The sequence below is a fragment of the Pieris napi genome, chromosome 24, assembly GCF_905475465.1.
Source record: "Pieris napi chromosome 24, ilPieNapi1.2, whole genome shotgun sequence".
NCBI classification, from domain to species: domain Eukaryota; kingdom Metazoa; phylum Arthropoda; class Insecta; order Lepidoptera; family Pieridae; genus Pieris; species Pieris napi.
This window is the reverse complement of record NC_062257.1, coordinates 1850196-1877993: the sequence shown is the minus strand read 5'-3', so window position 1 is coordinate 1877993 and position 27798 is coordinate 1850196. Positions and strand designations below refer to the sequence as shown.

The 27798-nt window shown below is 34.0% G+C and overlaps 1 protein-coding gene across 2 annotated transcripts in view; it reads left to right on the top strand.

Annotated features, from left to right (window-relative positions):
• LOC125061763 overlaps positions 1–26402 on the top strand; it is a 41402-nt gene extending 15000 nt beyond the window's left edge. The window contains exons 6-14 of one of the 2 annotated variants that reach the window (XM_047667358.1): positions 2494–2730; positions 3337–3522; positions 7880–8122; positions 10155–10409; positions 12551–12764; positions 21945–22078; positions 23320–23388; positions 23726–25525; positions 25605–25751. In XM_047667358.1, the coding sequence (XP_047523314.1) occupies positions 2494–2730; positions 3337–3522; positions 7880–8122; positions 10155–10409; positions 12551–12764; positions 21945–22078; positions 23320–23388; positions 23726–25525; positions 25605–25616 (3150 nt within the window). In that variant the 3' untranslated portion in view covers positions 25617–25751. Of the gene's footprint in view, positions 1–2493; positions 2731–3336; positions 3523–7879; positions 8123–10154; positions 10410–12550; positions 12765–21944; positions 22079–23319; positions 23389–23725 lie in introns of both variants that reach the window. The other variant, XM_047667357.1, reaches the window with a different exon arrangement.
• Positions 26403–27798: the final 1396 nt, after the last annotated feature.

The window sequence follows — 27798 nt, the reverse complement described above, 5'->3', positions numbered from 1 at the left end:
TCCCCCTATATATTAATCTGCCGCGCTTTCCCCCGAAATCCCCTCTTGAGCTCCCCTACTATAAGAGCCAAACTCGATGGCTAAAGTAATTTTTTAACTCCTTGCTCCTTCCTTCCTCCTTCCCAACTCTGAGTAAGTTTATGGAGGGAAAATTGCATAGAAACTAAACTAACAAATAAAAGCGAAAAGTCTATGGGTTAGCATAGCAAAATGTTCCATATGTTGGTAGGTAGCTAAAAAGGTAGGCTTAGTAAAAAAAACATATTTCGTCGAAACGAAGTTCGCTGGGACAGCTAGTTTATAATAAAGACGACTCATTGGTCTAGTGGTTAGTACCCCTGACTGCGAATCCATGGGTCCCGGGTTCGATCCCCGGCTGAGACGAACATCGATGTGATGAGCATTTGGTGTTGTGCTTAGGTCTTGGGTGTTTAAATATGTATTTATATGTCTATCCATAATATGTATGTATATCTGTTGCCTAGTACCCATAACACAAGCTTCACCAGCTTAGCATGGAACTAGGTCAGTTGGTGTCCAAAAAAAAAAAGAATTTTTGAATTGTTAATTATGTAAAATAAAAAAAAATAAGTGGCTCAACCTCTTTAGGTCTGGGCCTCAGATTTCTGTATCTGTTTCATAATTTGTCAATCTAATAGGGAAGTACTAGCCTTCTGTGCCTGACGCACGCCATCGACTTTTTGGGTCTAAGGCAAGCCGGTTTCCTCACGATGTTTTCCTTCACCGTTCGAGCGAATGTTAAATGCGCAGATAGAAAGTCCATTCGTGCACAGCCGGGGATCTATGACTTCAGCCCTGCGATTCTGTAACTCACTTTTCGAACTCACACAGCGGTTTTCGCATCGGCGGTCGCTCTCAAATCAGTCGTGAAGTAGTCATTTTATGATTTGGCATTCTGAAAAGGTAGGAGATTGTAGTTTATTGTTTATCACGAAAAGTGAGTTACAGAATCGCAAGGCTGGGATGAGAGTCACACGCTGAAGCCACTAGGCCAACACTGCTGGCAATTATATAAAGCGAATAATAATTAATATCAAAACTGCAAGTCATGACGACAAGATTAATGTTCAAATATTTGTTTAATTTAATTGCTTTAACAGATAGTTATTAGCTACTTCATGATGTGAAAGTGTTCTTATCAGAGCAGTATTTTATTAAAGTGTTACAGACATTAAAATGTCAATGCCGAATTTTATTAAGTCTAATCGCAGAATACTAATACATTAATTCTTATTAATAGGTTAATAGCTTTAGATTACAATTAAATTAGTATAATATTCTTTGTGAATGGAATATCGCTGTTGGCTTTAAGCGCCTTTACAGCTCAGCTCGGACTGTTTGCCCATGACCATGCACTATGCTCGGGTGAGCATAGTGCATGGTCGTTTCCTGTGAGACTCGGACCTCTTCTTAGGGCGCCGCGGGGCGATTAATCGCCTGAAGGGCAGAATAAGAGTTTTCCTCACGATGTTCTCCTTCAGCATTAGAGCGAATGTTAAATGCGCACATAGAATGAAACTCCATTGGTGCACAGCCGGGGATCGAACCTACGACCTCAGGGATGAGAGTCGCACACTCAAGCCACTAGGCCAACACTGATTGTTGTGTCATTTGTGTTTTTGTTTTTATGAGATCAAAGAAAGCTATATATGTTGTGTGTTTGTGGATAATAGCACACATTGGTTTAACTTGTTTCTTAACTTTGTTTTTCTTATATGCCTTGTTGGTTCGGCTATATATATGTGTACGAATAATTTTGATAATTATAAGCTATTTTACCATTGATATACAAAAAACCCAAGATGCATAGTCTCGAATAAAAGTAACGCTCGAAAGTGTCCCGAAACACTATTTCTGTCCATAACAGTATATGTCACAAGCATATATTATTGCAAAATCAACCTTACGCGAATTGCTTAAAGTTGTTATTACAACGCAGTGTATACGTACTTAAAGCAATAAAATTTTACGACCGACCGTGGTCGGTAGGACAACCGACAAGGTATTGAGTGGAGTCGAACATGACTTTTTTATTTACAACTATTTAACATAATTTTAAATTTATCCGACTTTTCGGGTGCTTTACAGCGTGCGTGGTCATGGTGACTGAAGACAAAAGGTGTTGGATGTTAAATAGTTGTAAATTTATAATAATACACAACTTTAATCCGGTTAAAACGTTTTTTCTTTAAATTAAAAAAAAAAAGTTAAATTGGATACCTCCTGACTTACACTTTATATAGCGTAAATATATTTGTCAAAAACTACACACAAAAAAGTTCAAAAGTACATAAATTTATTTATAAAAAAAAACACAAATAAATAACATCGACTCCACTTATTAGACGCGAGACTATTTGAAATGAGTGCACAATTTAGAATGTTGCGCAAAAAAATTTCAAAAAATTTGAGGACGTTTTTTAGACGTTGATTGTGCATCTTGGGTTTTTTATATATCAATGTATTTTACAGATAAAGAAATTAATAGAAGATCGAAATGAGTATAAGAAAGCGACGAATGAACTGATAAAACAGCTGAAGGAGCGTTCAATAGCCGTCGAAAAGGAGAGACAGAAGCTGACGGAGATTGAAAAGGAAGTGTGCAATAGAGCCTGTGAGAGGTTAAGGCTCAGTGAGCTGGCGACGCAAGGTGATGCAGCAATGGCTGAACTGCATTGTCGGTCAACGCAGCTGGAGAGAGAACTATTGGTGAGTTATTGCAGCATGGTGTGATGGTTGTAGCTCCTTACAAACGTTGTGGCGTAAAAAATTGGCGATTAAAAAGAGTGGCGGAAATTTATTGCCAGTCTCTTCCGTTCTACGCCCATGATTTGAGAACTGGCAGTAAATGTTTTTTTTTTTTTAAAGACAATTATTCATACCAATTGACCTAGTCCCATGCTAAGCTGGTGAAGCTTGTGTTATGGGTACTAGGCAACAGATATACATACATATTATAGATAGATAGACATATAAATACATATTTAAACACCCAAGACCTAAGCACAACACCAAATGCTCATAACATCGATGTTCGTCTCAGCGTTCGTTTAGGTAACAAGCTAAACGAATAAATGACATTATGTACACTTATGAACGTCAATAAAGAAATACATATTAAATGCTTCTAATTTTATTAGTTTCGTTTGCTGTCATAAAAAAATGTAATATACCCTCCCTGGAGATCCGTCGTCCATGCCGGCGAGATAATATAAAAATAAAATAATTAATATTATTCAATTTCAATTACCATTACTCCATTTCTATCTTCATCATGGGTAAAGACACCTTTTGACTTTGACTTTTAACCCACAGTATAAAGAAGAGCAAGCAAGACGTAAAGTTATAGCGCTGGAGAATGAAATAGATTCTATCCGGGGTCTAACTCTAGAAGCAGAGAGAGCGATGCGTTCAGAGTTGTCAGCTTTGAAGGAACAAATTATGGATGTTTCTAAACAACTACTCGTCGAAGAGTCGAAGAATCATAAAACCAAGGCTGAAGTGAGTATTTTATTGAAGTTATAATTCTTTTGGCGCGTTAGGGAAAAATGGTGAAAGTAATAGCATTTCGAGAATTTTATATGTATACTAGCAGACTCGGCCAAGCGTTACTGTGGCTAAGATTTTTGTTATATTACATAGTACTAAACTATTCAAGAGAAAAGGCTTAAATTAAATTTAAAAGATTAAATTTTAGCTTACCTAGGTACGAATAAAGAGACTTTTCTAGCGGTGGTATTTAAATAAAAAAAAAATTAATAAAAGGACGCTTATTGTGACGTAACTATAAAAGATAGAGACATGCTGTCGCGACAATTTTTATAGATAGTGATGTGTCCTAAAAAAATGTTATATGTACATCATTTTATTCTAACATTAATAGTTTTCGCAGCGCACACGATTGAAGGAAGTTTTTTGTTTATTTTTTTACACCTTGGTTTAGATTATTCAAGTTTTAGTAAGCATCCCTAATTTTTTTGAAAATGAAACATAGCCTATGTCACTTGGGAATAGTGTAGCTTGCCAACGGTGAAAGAATTTTTGAAATCGGTCCAGTAGTTTCGGAGCCTATTCATTTAAAAAAAAACAAAAAATTTAACTTTTCTTCTTTATAATATTGGTATAGAAATAGAGATTTATTTATTTTAACATTCTAAGAACATTACAGATACGTGAACTCCACGTTTAATACGAGATACTTATAAACGTTAATTAGTTTACACTTATAATACTTTTTATTATTCACAGCGAATTACAAAGTACACAGTGTTTATTGTACGATTAGCTTCTGCCACATTTGTTGTTATCAATTTTATTCCTTATTTGCATAATGATAGCATAATACAGTCGAGACAACTGAATCAATAGTTCGTTATGAGGGAATATTAAAAAACGAATTTTGTTTCGGATTAATACGATTGACGACTTTTGGTCTAGTGGTTAGTACCTCTGACTGCGAATCCATGGGTCCCGGGTTCGATCCCCGGCTGCGACGAACATCGATGTGTTGAGCATTTGGTGTTGTGCTTAGGTCTTGGGTGTTTATATATGTATTTATATGTCTATCTAACTATAATATGTATGTATATCCGTTGCCTAGTACCCATAACACAAGCTTCACCAGCTTAGCATGGGACTAGGTCAATTGGTGTGAATTGTCAAAAAAAAAAAATACCTGCAGCTGAATTTCATCATCGGACGTCGAGACAGAATACGAAATTCCACCCGTATCACCTCGACGTCCGCCGTTCCACAACTGAGCGTTGTTCAAGGCAGTTTTTGCCGCGCACCACCACTATGTGGAACCAGCTGCCCACTGAAGTATTGCCGAACCAATTCGACTTAGGGTCCTTCAAGAAAAGAGCGTACAAAAGGCCGGCAACGCACTCGCGAGCCCTCTGGTATTGAGAGTGTCCATGGGCGGCGGTATCACTTAACATCAGGTGAGCCTCCTGCCGGTTTGCCCCCCGTTCTATAAAAAAAAAAAAACAGTATGTTAGTTAGTAGTCCCGTGTTTCCAAATCCCACACGATTTTGATGTAGGTACGTAAGTCACTTGCACGAGCAGTGTTGGCTAAATGGCTTCAGCGTGTGACTCTCATCCCTGAGGTCGTAGGTTCGATCCCCGACTGTGCACCTTCGCTACAACGGTGAAGTAAAACATAGCGAGGAAACCGGCTTGCCTTAGACCCAAAAAGTCGACGGCGTGTGTCAGGCAATGACAATGGCAAGGCAATGATCATGAAACAGATACAGAAATCTGAGGCCCAGACCTAAAAAAAGTTGTAGCGCCACTGATTTTTTTTTACGTAAGTCACTTTGAATCAAACCCTAGTTGGCATATTAAATTGTTATTATATATACACCAAGAGCCCTGCATCGTTTTAGGTCTGGGCCTCAGATTTCTGACTGTTACGTCATCATTTCTAATAGGCAAGTAGGTGGCTTCTGTGGCTAATCACACAGTCGACTTTTCTGGTAAGACATGCCAGTTTCCCCACGATGTGTTTTTTATATGATTGGACAATTCACACCAATTGACCTAGTCCCATGCTAAGCTGGTGAAGCTTGTGTTATGGGTACTAGTCAACGGATACATACATATTATAGATAGATAGACATATAAATACATATTTAAACACCCAAGACCTAAGCACAACACCAAATGCTCATCACATCGATGTTTGTCTCAGCCGGGGATCGAACCCGGGACCCATGGATTCGCAGTCAGGGGTACTAACCACTAGACCAATGAGCCGTCAAAGCCGTGTTCCTTCAAGCAAGTGTTATGCTATCGCTACCACATTACCACGTGTTATATAACGAAATTTACAAGACGTTAAATCTAATCGTAGCAGATACTGTTGGTTGTGTAGATATAAAAACCGGACATTGGCTACAGTACTTACGTATTATTAGTATTAATAAGAATACAATTTTATATAACCAATCAATCAGAATTGTTTGCTTTGTCCGAGAAATATCTATAAACAAAATAAAGCGCCTTTAATAAATTTCTTAGCAAAGTTGTTTAACGCAAATAAATGCCAATTCCAAATCCAGCGTTATCGCTGCGCCTTTTTAAGTTCTCACGTCATTTTCAAAGTGTATATACTTTTTCTAACATATTTTTTCGAGGCATTTGCTCTGCTCCGATTGGTCGTTACAAAATTAGTACTTTTATACCTTAATTAAAGATTCCAATTTCCAAACTATGAACCAGTTAAATCAAAACAAAACAAATAAAATTTAATTAATAAATCTCAACGATTTATCAAATTAACAATAAAAAAAGCGTTCAATTGGTTCAACCATAATATTTCCTTATAATAATTATAACACACACATATATAAACATATCTATAATCTATATATATAAATGTTATGTTGTTTTGTGTACGCTTCAAAAACTCAAAAAGTTCGGCACCGATCGAGCTGAAATTTTAGCATGATATATAATCCGCATCAAGAATTATTGTTTTTATCTATTTTTTTTTGTTTTTTTTTTTATTTTTTTTACACAAGTATTACATAATTAAACTTATATGAAATGTATTCTTTGTTTTGTTTCTAATTTCTCAACCATTCGATCACAATGTGCCACAGCGAAGCGTGACAGGGAACAGCTAGTAATATATATTATACGTATATACAGGGTGGCCAAAAAGTCGTGGATCAAACGCAAATAGGGGATAGATGAGGTCATCAGCGGCAAAAAATTGTTCTACGGGAGGTCTCTAAGGTCAACCCCTGCAGAGTTATGATTTATTTTGGTTTTTATATGAAAATTGTCATTTTTTTACTAATTCTTCTTAAAATTCGAAAATATCTTCATCCTGTATCTTTTCCATAATATACACAAGATTGGTACTGATGAGTTCTTGCGTTAGACATACTATTTATAGTTGTTTATTGAGTGTATTGAAGATAATATTAAGTTATACGATATAACATTTTTTCAAATCATAACTTTTTGTTTATTTCGGACCCCACTGTGAAAAAAAATTACTCTACCGAAAAGTGACCCTGTATTACAAGTTTTGGCGCATTTAATATGGATTCTGAAAAGGTATTACACATGGCCATGAGTCGCTCTAATATCTTTCTAGGACGAAAGAACAATAACGATTCCGACTTATGATAGATTATTTACCTACCTGTGACCAGTGCTGTGTGAATCAGACTAGATTCAAAAAATTGGACAGATAGTTGGAGGGTTACGTAGGAATTTGATTAGACGGTGCAGATTAAGTATTATGGTCAGAGTCAGGAATTTTGAGCATTTATTGCAAAATATTTTGTTTCCTACATACAGAAATAATTGTTTTAATACAATTATTATTTCACAATCGTTGCTTGTAATTCTTCCTAGAAAGATATTAGAGCGACTCATGGCCATGTGTAAGAATCCCTTTTAAATGCGCCAAAACTTGTAATACAGGGTCACTTTTCGGTACAGTATTTTTTTTTTCACAGTGGGGTCCGAAATAAACAAAAAGTTATGATTTGAAAAAATGTTCTATCGTATAACTTAATATTATTTTCAATACATTCAATAAACAACTATAAATAGTATGTCTAACGCAAGAACTCATCAGTACCAATCTTGTGGATATTATGGAAAAGATACAGGATGAAGATATTTTCGAATTTTATGAAGAATTAGTAAAAAAAAGTCAATTTTCATATAAAAACCAAAATAAATCATAACTCTGCAGGGGTTGACCTTAGAGACCTCCCGTAGAACAATTTTTTGCCGCTGATGACCTCATCTATCCCCTATTTGCGTTTGATCCACGACTTTTTGGCCATCCTGTATATATAGTATCAGTTACAAATTTGTTTTCTTAAATGACAGCTAGATGAAATGCGCCAAGAAAAAATGAATATAATAGAAGATCTGGAGGGCTGTAAGGATATGTGCGACGGAAGAATACAGAAGAGAGTTGATGTTTTGAAGACTAAAAGAGAAGAGCTAAATGAGCTAAAGAACAGAGTGATTGAGTGTGAATGCAAGTTGCCGCAAGACGCCGCTGTTGAAGTTAAAAGAACCCCATCATTAGCTGCTTTGTGTCATTGTCAACCCGAAGACAGGGCATTGGTAAGTTAAAATCAATTTTAAAAGTACTGCCCTGCGATTCTGTAACTCACTTTTCGAACTCACACAGCGGTTTTCGCATCGGCGGTCTCTCTCAAATCAGTCGTGAAGCAGTCATTTTATGATTTGGCATTCTGATAAACAATAAACTACAAGCTCGCACCTTTTCAGAATGCCAAATCATAAAATGACTGCTTCACGACTGATTTGAGAGCGACCGCCGATGCGAAAACCGCTGTGTGAGTTCGAAAAGTGAGTTACAGAATCGCAAGGCTGATTTGAATTGAGTGTATGGATATCCATAGTTGCTCCCCTCACTTTGAAATTAATTTTCCTTTAGCTTATCTTTTTTGAGCAGTGTTGGCCTAGTTGCTTCAGCGTGCGACTCTCCTGAGGTCGTAGGTTCGATCCCCGGCTGTGCGCCAATGGACTTTCTATGTGCTCATTTAACATTCGCTCGAACGGTGAAGGGACATCGTGAGGAAACCGGCTTGACTTAGACCCTAAAAGTCAATGGCGTGCGTCAGGCACTGAAGGCTGATCACCTAGTTGCCTATTAAGGTGGGAACTGACCAACGTTACAAGGTGTAATGTAACATGTAATGTAATGTTTCACAGCGAGCATTCGTGCAGTCAGTACGTCGTGTTACGGGGAAACCAGCGAGCAACGAGCCGCTCGTTGCTCGCTTTGAGTGCTCCACCCGGCTGTCGGTTTTTTGGCGAATCCTTTGACTGTTACGCGGTTCAGTAATTACGCGTCGAACGTCACGAGTGATCATGTTTATGATTTTCTATAAATTGTGTCTTTTTTAAGTACTTTTGGTCCAATTAAATTCAACAGTTCTTCAAAATCGAGACCTGCGTACAAAGTTTTTATACTGTCCAGTAATTATTTGGTCTTTAATATTGCAATCAATAACAAACCACCTCATACGCCTGTGTTTTTAAATAGGTTTTATGTCCAGTAACATTTTTCTTCTTCTTAATTTGGATGAAACAATAATTAAATAGAATAAAATATATCAAAATTATCACTATCACATCTCGTGAACACTGGCGGCGAAAGTGGAGCACAGAGTTTTGACGAGCATGTTACGCCGATTTTAGAACACAGCGTAACATGCTCGATGCGTAACACGCTCGATGGGAATGCTACATTACACCTCGTAACTTTGGTCAGTTCGCACCTTTAGATTAACAAATGATCATGAAATAGATACAGAAATCTGAGGCCCAGACCTAAAAAGGTTGTAGTGCCATTGATTTATTTAATTTTTATCTTTTTTTAGGTTATTGTTAATATCATTTGATTCTTGTACAAAACAGTGTAACTAAGTAAATTATGATTTTTAATTCCGTAGAACTCTGACATTTCATAAGTGTTGCTACTAAAAAAGTTCTCCACCGAAAAAGGGACAAATTTGAGGGCAAATTTTTTTTTAGTATTTTTTATGTTTTACCTATGAAAAGGTATATTTACTTACTCAAGTGACCTTATACAAAAATAACAAATATTTCAATTTCACGAACAATATATCGAATTAACTTTAATTACTTCATATTATTCTTTAGCTGGCACCACTGCCTACTAATTCCAGGTTTAGAAAACCTTTAAAAAAAAAAATTGTGTGCGTTTTTTACTGTTAGTGATAAAAGGTTTGAGGTTGGTTGATGAAATTATTACTCGCCGTAAAACCACTTTTAATGTGTGCACTCAATAAAATGGATACATTCACTAACAAAAAAAATGTATGAATGGACTCAGATGCTTAGAATCGTATTGAAATTGAAAAATGTGCCTGGCCAAAAGGTTTTCATCTCTGACATGTCAAAAAATGATCGCTGTCAGAATTCCACGGAATTAAAAATCAGAGTATATCACTGTACAGTGTACATAATATACTGTACAGTGTACACAATATACTGTACAGTGTACACAATATACTGTACAGTGTACACAATATACTGTACAGTGTACATAATGTACTGTACGTCGTATTAACCTTGCAATGTGGTTGGTACTCTCGATTTTCAGGAAGCATGCTCTTGCATGTCGCTAAGAAGCCAAATGCTGTCGAACCTTCTGTCCGACCTGTTCAGTGGTCTCCAATCGGAGTTGGGCGGTACGAAGTCTGAGATGCCGTGCCAACTACTCAAATGTTTGGAGGATAGACACAATTGGGATCGCGGGAGTTTAGTTAAAACTAACCTGAGAAATTTCTTCGCGCAATTGCTTATAGGGGAACTTGATATTGCAATTGCTACTTCCATTGAGAAGTATCATGTTAAGGTAAGGTCTAATTTTCTTTCTAGTAAGTTCGGTCTCAGTCATAACCATTGATATACAAAAAACCCAAGATGCACAGTCTCGAATAAAAGTAACGCTCGAAAGTGTCCCGAAACACTATTTCTGTCCTTTTCTATAACAGTATGTCTATAACAGTATATGTTACAAGCATAAATTATAGCAAAATCAACTTTACGCGAATTGCTTAAAGTTGTTATTACAATGCAGTGTATACGTACTTAAAGCAATAAATTTTTTCGACCGACCGTGGTCGGTAGGACAAAGTATTGAGTGGAGTCGAACATGACTTTTTTATTTATAACTATTTAACATAATTTTAAATTTATCCGACTTTTCGGGTGCTTTTCAGCGTGCGTGGTCACGGTGACTGAAGACAAAAGGTGTTGGATGTTAAATAGTTGTAAATTTATAATAATACATAACTTTAATTCGGTTAAAAAGTTTTTTCTTTAAATTAAAAAAAAAAATGTTAAATTGGCTACCTCCTGACCTACACTTTATATAGCGTAAATATATTTGTCAAAAACTACACACAAAAAAGTTCAAAAGTACATAAATTTATTTATAAAAAAACACAAATAAATAACATCGACTCCACTTATTAGACGCGAGACTATTTGAAATGAGCGCACAATTTAGATTGTTGCGCTCATTTTTTGAGGACGTTTTTTAGACGTTGAGTGAGCATCTTGGGTTTTTTGTATATCAATGGTCATAACGGACAATTTTTTTATTCAATACTGGCGGTTGTTGAAGGGATGGGAAGCGGGCTGTGATATCACAAGAGTAGTATTTAAGATGCTGTTTTATAACAATTAATCAGATTTGAATATTGCTCTGTCTTATTTATTTCTCTTCTTGAAGTAGAGAAACCTCCTTAAAGCTCCTTTATCGTGGTAAACCTGCCCAATAGCTTTGAGATAATCCCACCACCTTGAATGATCCCCAGATCCTACCCGCAACTCCGTCTGTTACCTTAGGTCTCTTGGTGCAGACATCACGTACGTTTTATTTATTTGCTCAACAGTATTCCTACAGCTACTCACTAAACAATATCCAAATAATTACATTGTACATAAAAGGCAAAAACGGAATACACATTCAAACATAAACAAAACACGGTTTACCTATATATACAAAAAATATAACAAAGTATATATGTATTTATAGTAAATTCTAAATTTTAAGATTCATTGATCATTATAATATATAATCTATATATATAAAAATGAAACCCGTTTTCCGTTGTCACGACATAACATGAAAACGGCTTGACCGATTTGTCTGATTTTTTTTTATAATATTCCTTGAAGTACGAGGATGGTTCTTACGGAGAGAAAAATTAAAAAAAATTGAGTGAAAAAGTCTAAAAACAACACCTTTCTATATTCCCATACAAAATATTCGTAATAATACTTAAAAGTCAATTTGAACTTTAATACCATATCATAAAGTTCAAGTGTTAGTGGGGGAGTTCCGGGAAGGTAAATTTTTATTTTTTGACATAATGTATTTGTTGTCTTATCAACTTTCTTTTTTTATCTTACTGGCTAGACCGGTGTCCCGAATAGCAGAATAAATATTAATAAAAAAATAAAGAATCGACTGTTAGGCGGTACGATGTTCGCCAGGCCAGCTAGTATTAAATATATCTATTTGCTGGTAATTTGTGTGTCTGATGGTATACGATACATGACTGAGTTACGTAAATAGTTTGTATAAGACCGAGGAATTTTAAATATTTGGGTTTGCCTTGTATTGTATGAAGAAGTTTTTATGTGCATGAGCATTCTTTCAGTATGTCTATAGACGGGTACCACTTTTTTATGTAATAGGGGCAAAGGGGCATGAGGCTCATCTTATATTAAATGGACCGCCCATTGACACTTACATTGCCAAAAAGACTCGCAAGTGCGTTGCCGGCCTTTCAAGAATTGGTACGCTCTTTTATTGAAGGAACCTAAGTCGAATTGGTTGGGAATTACTTCACTTAACTTCAGGTTAGCCTGCACTATAAAAAAGGGAAAATAAAAAAGTTAAAATGTCGTAATATATATGAATTTTTCGTATAATACCATAACAATTCTCTACTCTCTGTAAAACTCGAATTCACATCTGTGCAGTGGGTTGGTGCAAGCTGCACCGACCATTTGAGAGCGGTCTCCGGCCATGAAGAGGATGACGGCTGGCAAGAGAGAGCCATAGAACGGAGAGCACAGAAATTGGCAACACAGTTGGCAGAGAAACTATTCAGGGAGAGGGCGGATCTGATGGCGCAGAAAGCGAAGGATATCATGAACGCTGGACCACCTCCTTGTGAATGCAAACCGCAGCAAAGTAAGTGCAAAAAAGTGCTAGAACCCTTGATAATTGGCAATTAAAGAATCACCTAGCTTTCATCACATATGTTGAGTCTTATTCAGCCGGATTTCTCAGGATTTTAGCGTTTAAGGCACACTTGGATTTAGATCAAGGAGAGAGAATTTTAATTTAATTTATTATTATTAATTACTTAAGATGTCATGTGGAACATGGTGTAATGGTTGCAGCTCCTTACAAACGTTGTGTAAAAAAAAAACAAAAAAACATGACGATTAAAAAGAGTGGCGGAGAGTTTATTGCCAGTTCTTCTCTTCCGTTCTACGCCCTTGATTTGAGAACTGGCAGTAAATGTAAAATTAGAAGCATTAAGATGTATTTCTTTAATGACGCATCACAAGTGTACATTGTGTTACCTACGTGAATAAATGATTTTTGAATTTGAATTTGGAGTGGACATTCCATTGGTGTTCCACGACCAGGGTTACAGGGGTACAGAATTCCAGTAAAAAAAATTAAATACATGTAAGAGAAAATTGATAATAAGTAATTTAGATACCAAAATTTATAGTAGGTACAGGGAAGTTTGTTGAATTTTTTGTAATCTTGAGTTATTACACGCTTTTTACACGCTTTATATTAGCTTCACCCGTATGTATGTATGTAACCGACTCCTTCGGACTCGATTTTGACCCACTTTTAACGGACAGCTTTAATTCAAACTTTGCGCACCTGTCAAAGATCGATGACAATGCAATAATCCGAAAAAAAAAATAAAAAAAAATAACTAAAAAACACGCTTTTAAAGCACATCAAACTAAAAAGAGAAAAATAATTCCTAATTTAGGCTGAAAATGGTAATGAACAAAAAATACTGGTATTATTGTGAAAAAGCGTGGGGCGCTCTGTGCCATATTTTTCGTCTATCGAGCAACCCACGCTTTTTTTTACTTATAAATTTAATTACAAGTTTTTTTATTCAACGCTTTTCAAAGCCATGTTATATATGGATTTTGTTGAATAACATTTTATTTTGATATCCTCAAATAGCTTTATAGAATACTCCTGTCGCTGTACGGATACAATTCTTTTCCGCCTGCGCTGAGTACGTACCAGCTCTCTACTGACTTCAATGTCAAGTTTTTATGTCATCCAAAATTGCATACCAATTGCCTAGAGCAGTATCGCTATCGGAATTTACAGACTACCAGCCTTGCGATTCTGTAACTCACTTTTCGAACTCGCACAGCAGTAAACTACAAGCTCCCTCCTTATCAGAATGCCAAATCGTAAAATGACTGCTTCACGCTCTCTCGCCGCTGTGCGAGTTCGAAAAGTGAGTTACAGAATCGCAAGGCAGCGCTGATCGCGTAACGAAAGCAGCTGAGTTCTCTTTAGACATCATTCATAGGCCGGGAGATAGTGACACAAAATAGTTAGTAATTTGTACCAGTATGGCGGTTCTTCAGGGGTCTTATACGCAATGAAAAAAATAAAAATGGCGGCCCAATCGCGTGGGCGTTAGTCGAACTCGTCAGGTTAATTACGAAAGTCAAACAATTTGTTCATGATTTGTCCATAAAAAAATAATAAGCGGCAGTGTCATGCCATACTTCTCCGGTGTGACTTACAGCCCACCATACCGACGCGAATGCGTTAATAAAAAAAAAAAAGTGTGTGTGTACAAAGTACACATGTCAGAAGTGAAACTTCAGTGGCAAACTAATCTTGAAGTGTTGTTAATATTTATACAAATCTAAAAGTTTAGATTTCCGATACTTAGAGGGACGGAAAAAGGAAGATATTGTCATTAAAATATTAAGTGTCGAATAATAAATAATAAATAATAAATAATAAATAATAAATAATAAATAATAAATAATAAATAATAAATAATAAATAATAAATAATAAATAATAAATAATAAATAATAAATAATAAATAATAAATAATAAATAATAAATAATAAATAATAAATAATAAATAATAAATAATAAATAATAAATAATAAATAATAAATAATAAATAATAAATAATAAATAATAAATAATAAATAATAAATAATAAATAATAAATAATAAATAATAAATAATAAATAATAAATAATAAATAATAAATAATAAATAATAAATAATAAATAATAAATAATAAATAATAAATAATAAATAATAAATAATAAATAATAAATAATAAATAATAAATAATAAATAATAAATAATAAATAATAAATAATAAATAATAAATAATAAATAATAAATAATAAATAATAAATAATAAATAATAAATAATAAATAATAAATAATAAATAATAAATAATAAATAATAAATAATAAATAATAAATAATAAATAATAAATAATAAATAATAAATAATAAATAATAAATAATAAATAATAAATAATAAATAATAAATAATAAATAATAAATAATAAATAATAAATAATAAATAATAAATAATAAATAATAAATAATAAATAATAAATAATAAATAATAAATAATAAATAATAAATAATAAATAATAAATAATAAATAATAAATAATAAATAATAAATAATAAATAATAAATAATAAATAATAAATAATAAATAATAAATAATAAATAATAAATAATAAATAATAAATAATAAATAATAAATAATAAATAATAAATAATAAATAATAAATAATAAATAATAAATAATAAATAATAAATAATAAATAATAAATAATAAATAATAAATAATAAATAATAAATAATAAATAATAAATAATAAATAATAAATAATAAATAATAAATAATAAATAATATGTTGGGTTATAAGTGTGCAGCGGTAGTCGCGTGCAGCAGTCCAGTTTATTAATTAGTGACAATATAAAAACATAACAAGACCATAGCAACGCCAACTTTAAATAACGAACTATGACGATATAATATGTATGCAAATTACCAAAGAGTTTCCTCTAATACACCCCCTTGATTTGCATACACATTTAACAACAAATATGTACTAAATAGTCATTACAAAAATATACAGACATGCAATCTTAATCTACACCTAACATTGAGATGCAGCGGTAATGTTTCTGTCTTTGTAAAGCTTTTGTTAGCACATCCGCCGCCATCTCCTCGGTAGACACATACGATAATTGTATGTCAGTATTCTCCCTTAAAACACTTCTTATAAAATAATATTGAATATCGGAATGTTTAGTTCGGGCGTGGAAGACTGGATCCTCCGATAGAAATAAGGCACCTTGATTATCGCAGTACAACACTATGTTCCCGAAATCGCGCAACCCTATCTCTTTCATAAGACTATTCAGGTAAACTGCCTCTTTTATCGCCAAATTTAAACTAATATATTCGGCTTCGCACGTTGAAGTTGCTACGCATTTCTGTTTCTGGGATTTCCATGAAATCGCAGCCCCTCCTAACAAAAAAGCATACCCGGAGTATGACTTCCTATCTATAGGACAATTTGCCCAGTCAGCATCCGAATAACCAATTAAGCTCTTACCTGTTTTTCGATAAATCAGTCCATAATCGGCTGTCCTCTTAAGATAACGAAGTAATCTTTTCACCGCATTCCACTGTATCTGTCCAGGATTATCACAAAACGCTGCTAATCTTGTCACGGCGTGTGTGATATCCGGACGAGTTCCTGCTGAAAGATAAATCAAGCTTCCGATTAATTCTCTATATGGACATTCCTTCTCCAGCGGAATTTGTGAACCATCGGGTCTAAAATTCACCTCCATCGGCGTGGTCACTGTTTCTTTACAATTCTCCATGCCGAATTTTATCATCAAATCATTAATATATTTTTGTTGTGACAGTTTCGTGGCATACTCATTTTTGACAATGTCAATGCCTAAAATATATTTCGCCAGTCCATAGTCTTTTAAATCAAACTCTTTGGAAAGTTCATCTTTGAAAGATTGTATGAGACCTTTATTGCGTGAAACTATCAGTAAATCATCAACATAAACCGCTAAGTATATAGACGTATCAATGGAGTTACCGTCCAAATAGTAGAGACACGGTTCCTTCAAAGACTGTTTAAAATGCATTGACTTCAATTTATTGTCAAGTCTTTTGTTCCATTGACGTCCAGCTTGTTTCAAGCCATACAGTGATTTCTTCAATCGACATACATCTCCACCTGTCTTCAGATCATTTAACATCTTACGAGCCTGCTCTTTTAAGCTTTCGTCTCTTTCTTCTTTAATAATTCTACCTAAGCACTCTGTCAACAATTCTGGAACCTCCATATAAATTTCCTCGTCAAGATATCCATTCAGATATGCAGTATTGATATCCAACTGGTGTATCTCCATGTCTAATTCAACCGCGAGCGCTGTAAGCAGTCTTACCGTGTCTAGTCGGACGACAGGTGAAAAAGTGTTTCGGTAATCGATGCCATATCGTTGACTGTAGCCCTTGGCTACCAACCGTGCTTTCTTCTTCTCGGTTTTGTCAACGTTAAGCTTCGTTGTCAATACATATCGGCATCCTACCGCTTTTCGATTTCTCGGCTTTTGAACAATTTCCCATGTTTCATTTTTTACAAGACTTTTGACCTCAGACAATATTGCTTCCTCCCATAGAGCACGTTCAGCGCTACTTAGGGCATCCCCTAAGGAAGTTTCCACAGTCAACGCAACATCCTCAGGTAAAGTTTCTTCTGCACGGCCATTATTATCATTGGGTATCATTTTATAGACCTTCTTAGGTCGGCCAACTTGGCCTTTCTGAAGTTTTGGTCTTCCGGGACCTCTCTTATACGTTACCTCTGTATCAGCTTGCGCTATTTCACTATCTTCCTCATGACATAGAGAAGGTGAACCAAGGGGTGAATCAGTCGTCTCCACGATCATTTCTCGAGTTCCTGAATAAGATGTACTTGGTATTACGTCCACCTCTACATATTTCGGCTTCGGTGTATCAACATCAGCAGAAAATTGATCTAGCTGAAAAGGATCATGAGTAATTGCCGATTTCCTGTCATCATTAGTATCGAGCCTCGTCTTGCAGAATTTCACATCCCTAGCTATAATGGTTTTATGGTCTACTGGTATCCATACCTTATATCCCTTTTGGTTCATTGGATATCCAATAAATATTCCATTGACACTTCTGGCAGCAAATTTGTCCTTGGTTGGACTCTTGTCTAGAACATAAACTTCAGCTCCAAACTTCTGAAGATACTCAATCTTCACTGGAGAGCCAAACCACTTCTCGTACGGAATTGTACCACCCAAACTACTCGTGGGACAACGATTCCTAATATGACATGCCACCAATACAGCATCTCCCCAAAAACCTGCTGAGAGATTAGATGAAAGTAACATACACCTAGCCATTTCAACTAATGTCCTGTTCATTCGTTCTGCTACGCCATTCTGCTGTGGGGTTTGAGGTATAGTCAGTCTTCTTATTATCCCCTCTTGTTTCAGGAATTGATCAAACTTATTATTACAGTATTCTCCACCGTTATCAGTTTGTAAATACTTTATTCTCTTAGCGGTAAGGTTCTCAACATAGCTCTTGTATTCTTTGAAACATTCCAGAACACCACTCTTACTCTTCAGTAAGTAAACTTCGCACCATCTAGTACAATCGTCAATAAACGTGACAAAATATTTTGCACCACCGACAGTTTCATTTCGAATTGGCCCAACTACATCGGAATGGATGATGGACAGTTTTTCGTCACATGGTCCACTCGACTTGGAAAATGGGAAAGAAGTCATCTTACCCTGCACACAATACTTACAGTCGTATAAAATATTTATATTTGACATATCAACTTTAATGCCCACATGACCTAATACTTTTATTAAATCCTTCACATTTAAGTGACCTAAACGTTCGTGCCAGGATAGTAAATCGTTCTTAGTTTCGGAAATCGCAGAAACAGAAGCATGGCCCTCCCGCATATAATAAAGGTTGTTTTTTCGATCTGCTACGAACTTAATATTCCCTTCAGAATCGGTTACATAAGCTGAATCTTTCTTAAAAGTTACATTAAAACCTTTGCTTGTAATTTTAGATACGGAAATTAAGTTGCATCGCAAATCGGGAACATATAAAGTGTCTGATAGTTTTATCGGAACCTCCCCATTCAAACTCACAGTTCCTTTACCTTTTGCAAATGTACTCACATTGGTGGCCAAACTTAACTTACTACTGCAATTTGTCAAGGTGTCAAATTTTCCTTTCGATCTACAAAGGTGTGATGTACACCCACTATCTATGAGCCAGTTTCCTCCACATCCCGAACCAATCACTCCGTTACACTCTGAAACAGATAGAACACATGAGTTAAAATTCTCACTAGCACCTAACTCACTAACACATTTTGAGTCCTGCCTTGTTCCTTTACACGGGCATTCCGAAGCTTTATGCCCAAATTTATGACATCTGTAACATTTAAATTTAAACGCTTGATCCGGTTTATAATTCTGCGGATTTTTAGATGTAGAACTCTTCGTGGTTTTTCTCCTAGCGAACATTGCTGACGACCCCCTCTCTGTCTCCTTCCTTTGCTGTCGCCTAGAGGCATCTTCTTCAAGAATTTTAACTTTCAAAGAATTCGGGTCTGGCAATGAATCTCTAGTCTCCATCGCACATCTAAAGTTCTCATAACTTGGGGGCAGACTATAGAGTAAAATAATAGATGCAAGATCATTATTTATATTTATGTCCATGTCTAGTAACTTTTCTTTGGCTTCAAAGAAGCTTAACAGATATTCACGCATGTCGTCCTCCTCACACATCTTGTGTAATATGAGCTGCTTTAACAGTGTCGCTTTCTTAGCGGGACCCGAAGACGCGAAGATGCTTTCTAATTTGAACCAACATTCTCGCGACGTACTCGTCCCCTTAATGTGTCGTAGCTCACCTGGACTAATTGAGAGAATGATCTCCGCTCTCGCCTTTGCATCCGCCGCTTCCCAAAGCAACGCCTCTGCTGGCTCAGCTGGCTTCTTAATGCTACCATCCACATAGCCCCACACATCGCTCTTAATCAATAGAGCATGGGCCTGGATTCGCCATGAGTCGTAATTATCACGGCTTAATAATTCTATCCGCACACTCGCCATCGTTACTAGGTTAAGCACTCTAGTTCCCCCTTTTTTTTTTATTAATTTACTGGACTATGACTGGGCCCATAACCTTTGTTGGGTTATAAGTGTGCAGCGGTAGTCGCGTGCAGCAGTCCAGTTTATTAATTAGTGACAATATAAAAACATAACAAGACCATAGCAACGCCAACTTTAAATAACGAACTATGACGATATAATATGTATGCAAATTACCAAAGAGTTTCCTCTAATATAATAAATAATAAATAATAAATAATAAATAATAAATAATAAATAATAAATAATAAATAATAAATAATAAATAATAAATAATAAATAATAAATAATAAATAATAAATAATAAATAATAAATAATAAATAATAAATAATAAATAATAAATAATAAATAATAAATAATAAATAATAAATAATAAATAATAAATAATAAATAATAAATAATAAATAATAAATAATAAATAATAAATAATAAATAATAAATAATAAATAATAAATAATAAATAATAAATAATAAATAATAAATAATAAATAATAAATAATAAATAATAAATAATAAATAATAAATAATAAATAATAAATAATAAATAATAAATAATAAATAATAAATAATAAATAATAAATAATAAATAATAAATAATAAATAATAAATAATAAATAATAAATAATAAATAATAAATAATAAATAATAAATAATAAATAATAAATAATAAATAATAAATAATAAATAATAAATAATAAATAATAAATAATAAATAATAAATAATAAATAATAAATAATAAATAATAAATAATAAATAATAAATAATAAATAATAAATAATAAATAATAAATAATAAATAATAAATAATAAATAATAAATAATAAATAATAAATAATAAATAATAAATAATAAATAATAAATAATAAATAATAAATAATAAATAATAAATAATAAATAATAAATAATAAATAATAAATAATAAATAATAAATAATAAATAATAAATAATAAATAATAAATAATAAATAATAAATAATAAATAATAAATAATAAATAATAAATAATAAATAATAAATAATAAATAATAAATAATAAATAATAAATAATAAATAATAAATAATAAATAATAAATAATAAATAATAAATAATAAATAATAAATAATAAATAATAAATAATAAATAATAAATAATAAATAATAAATAATAAATAATAAATAATAAATAATAAATAATAATGTGACGGTAAATTTTTTTCCAACGCCGATAAAGAAGTTTGACTTCAAAAAGGAACATGGCGCGTAACCGAAAAACGTGACGCGTAACGAAAAAATGTTACACTAAATTTTTTTCCAACCCCGATAAAGAAGTTTCACTTCAAAAAAATTCAACCATTTGTATCAGGCTAATTTTTGCACCCTTAATCATCGTCGTGCAGCCATTTACGAAAATCACCATGCCATACTTTTCTTACGGTTCCAAATGGCCGCCATGCCACCGAAAATCAGTTATTTTCATTATCAGACTTATATTTACGATCATACAGGGACTGTTGAAAAAAAATTTTAGGGTCATACAAATTGTTTGGCAAAAAAAGGGTGCGTGTACTTATGTACGCGCGTAAGAAGTTATACTTCTTTGGCATTATTGAAAATAGTTTTTGATTGCATGCAAATAATTAATTACAATTAAATAATCAAAGACTGGAAAAGGAGTCATTATAGTCAATAAAGTTCAGTTTACATTTGAAAAATTAAATAAAAAAATATTTATTATTATTCTCTTACATTAAGTGTTAACATAAATTCTATTATTATTCGAATGTTGTTTTTAAATTATGTCCAATGCCGTAGCATCTTCCGTGGGCAACTTCATTCTGTTAATTTTGTGTCACGGTGCGCGCGCATCGTAAACTTTCATTCTCATGAATTTTTCATAACGCGCCTAAAGAAGTATAACTTCAAAAATGACCCCAGAAGAACCGCCATACTGGTACAAATGACCCACTATTTTGTGTCACTATCTCCCGGCCTATCAAGTCTCGGGTTACCGCACCCACACAGGCTGGCAATGACTAGACAAATAATAAGCATGAGTGTTTCATTATTGCAGCTAAAGCATACATAATTTTTTTAGATGCAGCAGTGTACCCATGCTTGGTGAAGACTCAAAATCCAAATGGACGAAATATTGACGGGACCTCTTCATACTTAAAGAAGACAATACAAGATGTAACGAACATAAAATCACAAATTGAAAATCTTAAGAAGGTATTTGATATCAGCTGTTTATATTCTAAATATTCTTCTTATATATATTATCTTCTTATTTGACGGCTCATTGGTCTAGTGGTTAGTACCCCTGACTGCGAATCCATAGGTTCGATCCCCGGCTGAGACAAACATCGATGTGATGAGCATTTAGTATGCTTAGGTCTTGGGTGTTTAAATATGTATTTATATGTCTGTCTATCTATAATATGTATGTATATCCGTTGCCTAGTACCCATAACACAAGCTTCACCAGCTTAGCATGGGACTAGGTCAATTGGTGTGAATTGTCCAAGCATGAAAAAAAAAACAAAAAATTATTGAACTAGACTAAATTGTTCATTTCATTCGGAAAATAATTTGCGGAGTACTCCGAGTTCTCCTCCTTGAGAAGAACACAATTTTTTGCAGAAATTTGAGTGAAATTTAATAATTTTTAACTGACCTGCCTTTTGCTTTTAATTGAAGCTAATGGAAGACTCAATTCATTAATTCGTTTAATTAAAAAGCATTATATTTATACAAATACACGTATTAAATAACAAAAAATTCATCTAATTGTAAATTTAAACTATTTTCGAATGAATCGAAAAAATCTGAATTTATATTCATCATAAAGATTTTATGCTTAGCAAAAAGTTCTTCCTTCCAAATAGAACAAATGTATATTTTATAATAGAACTTATTTCGAAATGAGAAAACAGCTTAAATACTTGATGAAAAGTTTTAAAATATGTTCTAATTTAACTTAAATCGGTTGGAGGCAAATAAATTCATGACATGAAATTGCCTTTTTAAATTTATCAGGCGCAACGTCATGAACACAATATTTTTATTCTCATTAATAAAATAAAAGTATAGTAGTTATTGCAGCTAAACTTTAGGTCTTGGCCTCAGATGGCATGGCATTAAGCCTGCCACGTGGCAACGATTTTTGTGTCTTAGACATGCTGGATGATGTTGGTTTTACGAACAAGTGTTTTTTGCACACATTGCCATTGGTGCACAGCCTAGATTTGAATGCACGATCTCAGGGTTGTGTTACACGGTAAAGCTACTAGGCCAATACTGAACAAGTCTAAAAGATAATTTATATCGATTATATGAGATTATATGAGAATGAGCTAATATTGATAATCAGATAACATTAAAATGATTGTAATGTACAAGTTGTTGTTATCAATACTTGTTGATCATAATTATGAAGTTTCCACATATTTATTAGGACTGAATATTTTCAGGAATCGATAAAGAAAGAAGACTTGCGGCAAATGGAAGACAAATTGGCTAGAATAATTCAAAGAGTCTCGGTTAGAAAGTAGTAATGATGCATTATAATAATATTTTATTTCCATATAAAATTTAAATTTCAAATTTTGTTAGTAGTATTGTTAGTATTTATTTATAGCTAAATGTTGGTAGTAAAATGTTAGGCCTCAAATGGACCCTTCTTTGGTAAAGCTTCCTCCAACGGTGTCCATCTGTCTCTATCTTTGTCAATAGTCTGCCAGTATTTTCCTGCTATTTCTATTTATTAATCCTGCCCACTCTTCTTTTCCTAACTTGTCCCAATGATGCATTATTAATTCTAGAGATATAAACTGTTTATAAAATATTGCAGTCTCTGTAAATTTTATTTTATTTCAGAAACAAGATACTAAAAAGGGAACCCTTAACAACAATAAAATTGACAAAAAGATAAGCATTGATGAAACTACTAATAAAGTAAATATTTTGAAATCAACGCGCGTAGAACCAATACAAACTAGAAAAAGCAATAGATTTCAAAGCAATATAAGTGGACGCGTTGAGAAATATTCCAATAAAATGAATCTTAAGAAAAGGGATCCTTCAGTAGCGGTAAACTTATGTTTATGTAATCCAAATAAAACTAAAGAAATGAATGACCTAAATAATTCTAAGTCATCTTGGAATCCAAATTTTTTTTCTGAATTGACTACTCAAATTTCTACTGTTAAGTTGTCGAAACCAATTGTAACACTACCAAAATCTTCCAAAGCCAACAGTGATAAAAGAATTCGAAAAAAAGCATGTCCAAGCAAGTGTGTCTGCTTACATAAAGTACCATCAAACAAATCTATAGATAAGTTATTAGATGCTTTAAAAAATTGGAAGTTCAAGCTGGACGATCCAACTTTTGCTAAAGCAATGGAAACGAATGGAATAACACGATCGCCCTTCGACATTTCTAACGGAAATCGTCAAACTAAAAATTTAAATAATGTAAATGATAATTCTATAGAAGACAGTAATAATAAACAGAAATTAGATTACCTACCATTATCTACCCTATCAGAATATATGGGAGCAGTAAATTTAGATAAAAGCGATGAAAATGTTTGTAAGTGCATTCCAGACAATGTAACAAATACAAGTGACAATAGCCCTTTACGTAAATTTAAATGTATTAGTGCAAACTTATGTGCATGTAAAGAAGTCGATAAAGAAAAACCTCACGAGAAAAAATCACAAATATACACTGTTAACGTCACCGATCAAACCTACGAGTCATCAATTAAAGAAGCTGGTATTCAAAAGGATTCATTTATAGACAAAATTGTCAAAGATTCAGATTTATTTTCAAATGATTGTGAATATGATATAAAATTTTTGGGTGCCACATTAACAGATTACAGAAATACCCACCATGAGATGAAGTCAAGGAATGAGCCTGTCCCAGACACTAAAAATTTGAATAGAACTTCGAATAAGGACAAATTTAGTCGCACTGATACATATGATAATTTGCGACGACTATTTGATAGTGACATAATAAAATGCGATAAAGTAGAGAGAGCGGATAGCGTATCGAAACCAACAAAAGAATCTTGTATATGCTGCAATGACACTGAGCAGCAAGAAGATTTGGAATGCAATACTTTTAATTTACTTGAAGATTACTTGAGAGATAGATTAAATCAATTTAAAACATCTTGTAAATCGTCCTGCATACAACCAAAGGACGAAGAGAAATTATACTCTACTGTTTTAAATAAAGTAAAGGATTTTATAAGCATAAACACCGACAAGGTTTCTTGTAAATGCTTAAAAGCCTGCGAAGGTGATGATCGGTGGACGCGAGTCTATGGCTTATTACAGGAATATTTAAATATGAAAATTCAGCGCGTTCAGTGTACTTGTCCGCAACGCGAAGAACCAAGCGCATTGCCAAACGTGTTAGATGAAGTCACAAATTTAATTAATAACGATTTTAAAAAACTGAAAGATTTATGTGTGTGTGAAAGAAAGCGTCCGGACGACGAACCCGCAACTAAAGCGAGCGTTCGTTTTTCAGAGAAAGAAACTGTTCAGACGCCAGACAAAAAGGAAATGTCGTCTTTTACCACAAATGTTGATGTACTAAATACATCGTGTAGCCCCATACCATCTATAGATAATCGAGTTAATGTGGAAACGGTAGAAAAAGTAACATCATGCAAACTTAATAATTTGTATGTAACTGACTGTAAATGTCGCAATGCATTCACCGAACCATGTTTTTTAGGAGTTGCTGTGAATGAGGAAACAGAGATACCTAGTTTATCAAACGTTGATATGAAGTCATCAACAACATCGAAAGGAGTCTATAGCAATATCGAATTAAAACAACCCTACATTGGTTATACATTGAACTGTTCCTGTGATAACTACTTAGGTTGCGTGTGCACTAAATCATTAGTACAAACAAACGATAATAAAATTAATTTACTTTGGAACTCTTTTAGTAAAGTATATCCAGAAAAACTGTCGTATATAATGCGAGCTGTCCCACTTATTAAATCGGAACATAATAGTTTTGGCAAAGAATTTTTAAGTTATACAACGCAAGATCTAAAAGATGATGAGTATTTTGATATCACAGAATCAGAATGTCAAACACAAACAAGTATTGGAGGTGAAATAGCTTTAAAGAAATCAGCTGATGTAATTGATAAATCTAACAATGATACAAATACAGAAGTTAAGGGAAATGAAAGCTCGTCAAGCCATCAAAGTTTTGTAACAGTCCCTAATGATGAAGATATATTGACCAATAAGAATACATTATACAATTCGTTATTTCTACCGGTCGATAATCTTGGTTCTATTAAAAGTGATAGTAGCTCTAAATCAAACGGCTGTGAATGCAATATGGTCCCAATATGTCATATAAAATTGCTTGTCGAAAATATTGAATACAATTTGAAGAACTCAAATTGTATTTGTGACGCAATGAGTTCACAAGTTTGTCCCATTCATAAGAGTGTAAAGGTTATTTAAATTGTTCTAAATTATTGTTATATATAATAAAATTATTTTTCAATGTTGTATTCATTTCTTGCACATCACGTCGATGCAGAATAGGCCTCAACGTCGGTCGTCTCACAACAGAGCTTCTTAAGGGCCAGGCCCCACTACTGCGTTGCGCTGCGTTGCGTCGTTTCCCATATATTATTTTTTATACATGCACCATTACACAACCGACAAGAGAACAAGAAGGGGGGAGGGTGATCACTATTTCTTAATGCTATCAGAGGAGATATCAAAAACTTTCTATAGTTTCTAAGTTTAATTCGGCGGTGGCGTAATAATAGCAACAAAAGAACACGTTTAGAACAAGGCTGAGACGCAGATGCGACGACGTGTATAGCATCTTGCGTCGCGACGACGTGCCTCGACGCAACGTAGATGTGGCATACAATGCTTCGATCCGATGCGACGTCGCGACGCAATGCAGTAGAGGGGTCTCGCCCTATGGCAGTTTTTTCCTCGCACCACCACTGTGGAACCAGCTTCCCACTGGAGTATTTCCGGAGCAATTTGACTTGGTGTCCGTTAGGGAGAGAGCGGACCAATTCTTAAAAGGTCGGCAACGCACTCACGAGCCCTCTGGCATTGTCGGCGACGGTATCACTTAACATCAGATGAGCCTCCTGCCTGTTTGCCTTCTGTTCTAAAAAAAACAATGGCAAGCGTGACTGGTTTTGTATATGTAATGGACTTTGTTCGGTAAAATAAAAGTGTTTTGGGTAGGGCTAAGCAGTATTTCACTGAGGTACAACGTATGCAACTCTACAAACCTCAAGTACGACCTCATATGGAATACTGCTCATATCCTTGTTGATTATCTCAATTGTTTAAAAAAGAGCATACGCCTACCTCAAAGGCCGACAACACCGACTTAAATGGGTGTCCATGGGCTCCAATGTCTGCCCTTTTTGGCCGTCCCGTAGGCTCGCTATAAAAAAAGAATGGCGAGTCTTAAAAATCGATGAGTCTTGAAACCACGGACATTCTAAATTAGTTGAAAAACTTTTTAATATCTTCTCTCAGCTGGGGATACAAAGTATGAAATATTCCATGCTGTTCTCTTGATTGTAGTATTGGACGCACCCACATACTACGGTGTCTTCTACGCCTACGCTTGCGTAATAGTAGTACAAGATGCAGTGTTTCTTCATCGAATTCCATCTTGTAAATGAAGTCGCATTCAGTTTTAATTTGCGGTCGAACACAACTGCTCCGAGCAGTCGTAGTCGACTGCATTATGCGGCCGTGTTGCAGTCGTGTACAACTTCAACGCGACCGCTCTACAGCAGTCGGTCTCGACTGCAACATGCGATCCGTCTATGGCTAGCGTATGGCGACCTTAAAGACTGATTAGTTGATATCTGAATCAGCAGTATATGATATCAGCTTTGTAGTTAATTTAAAGTTAT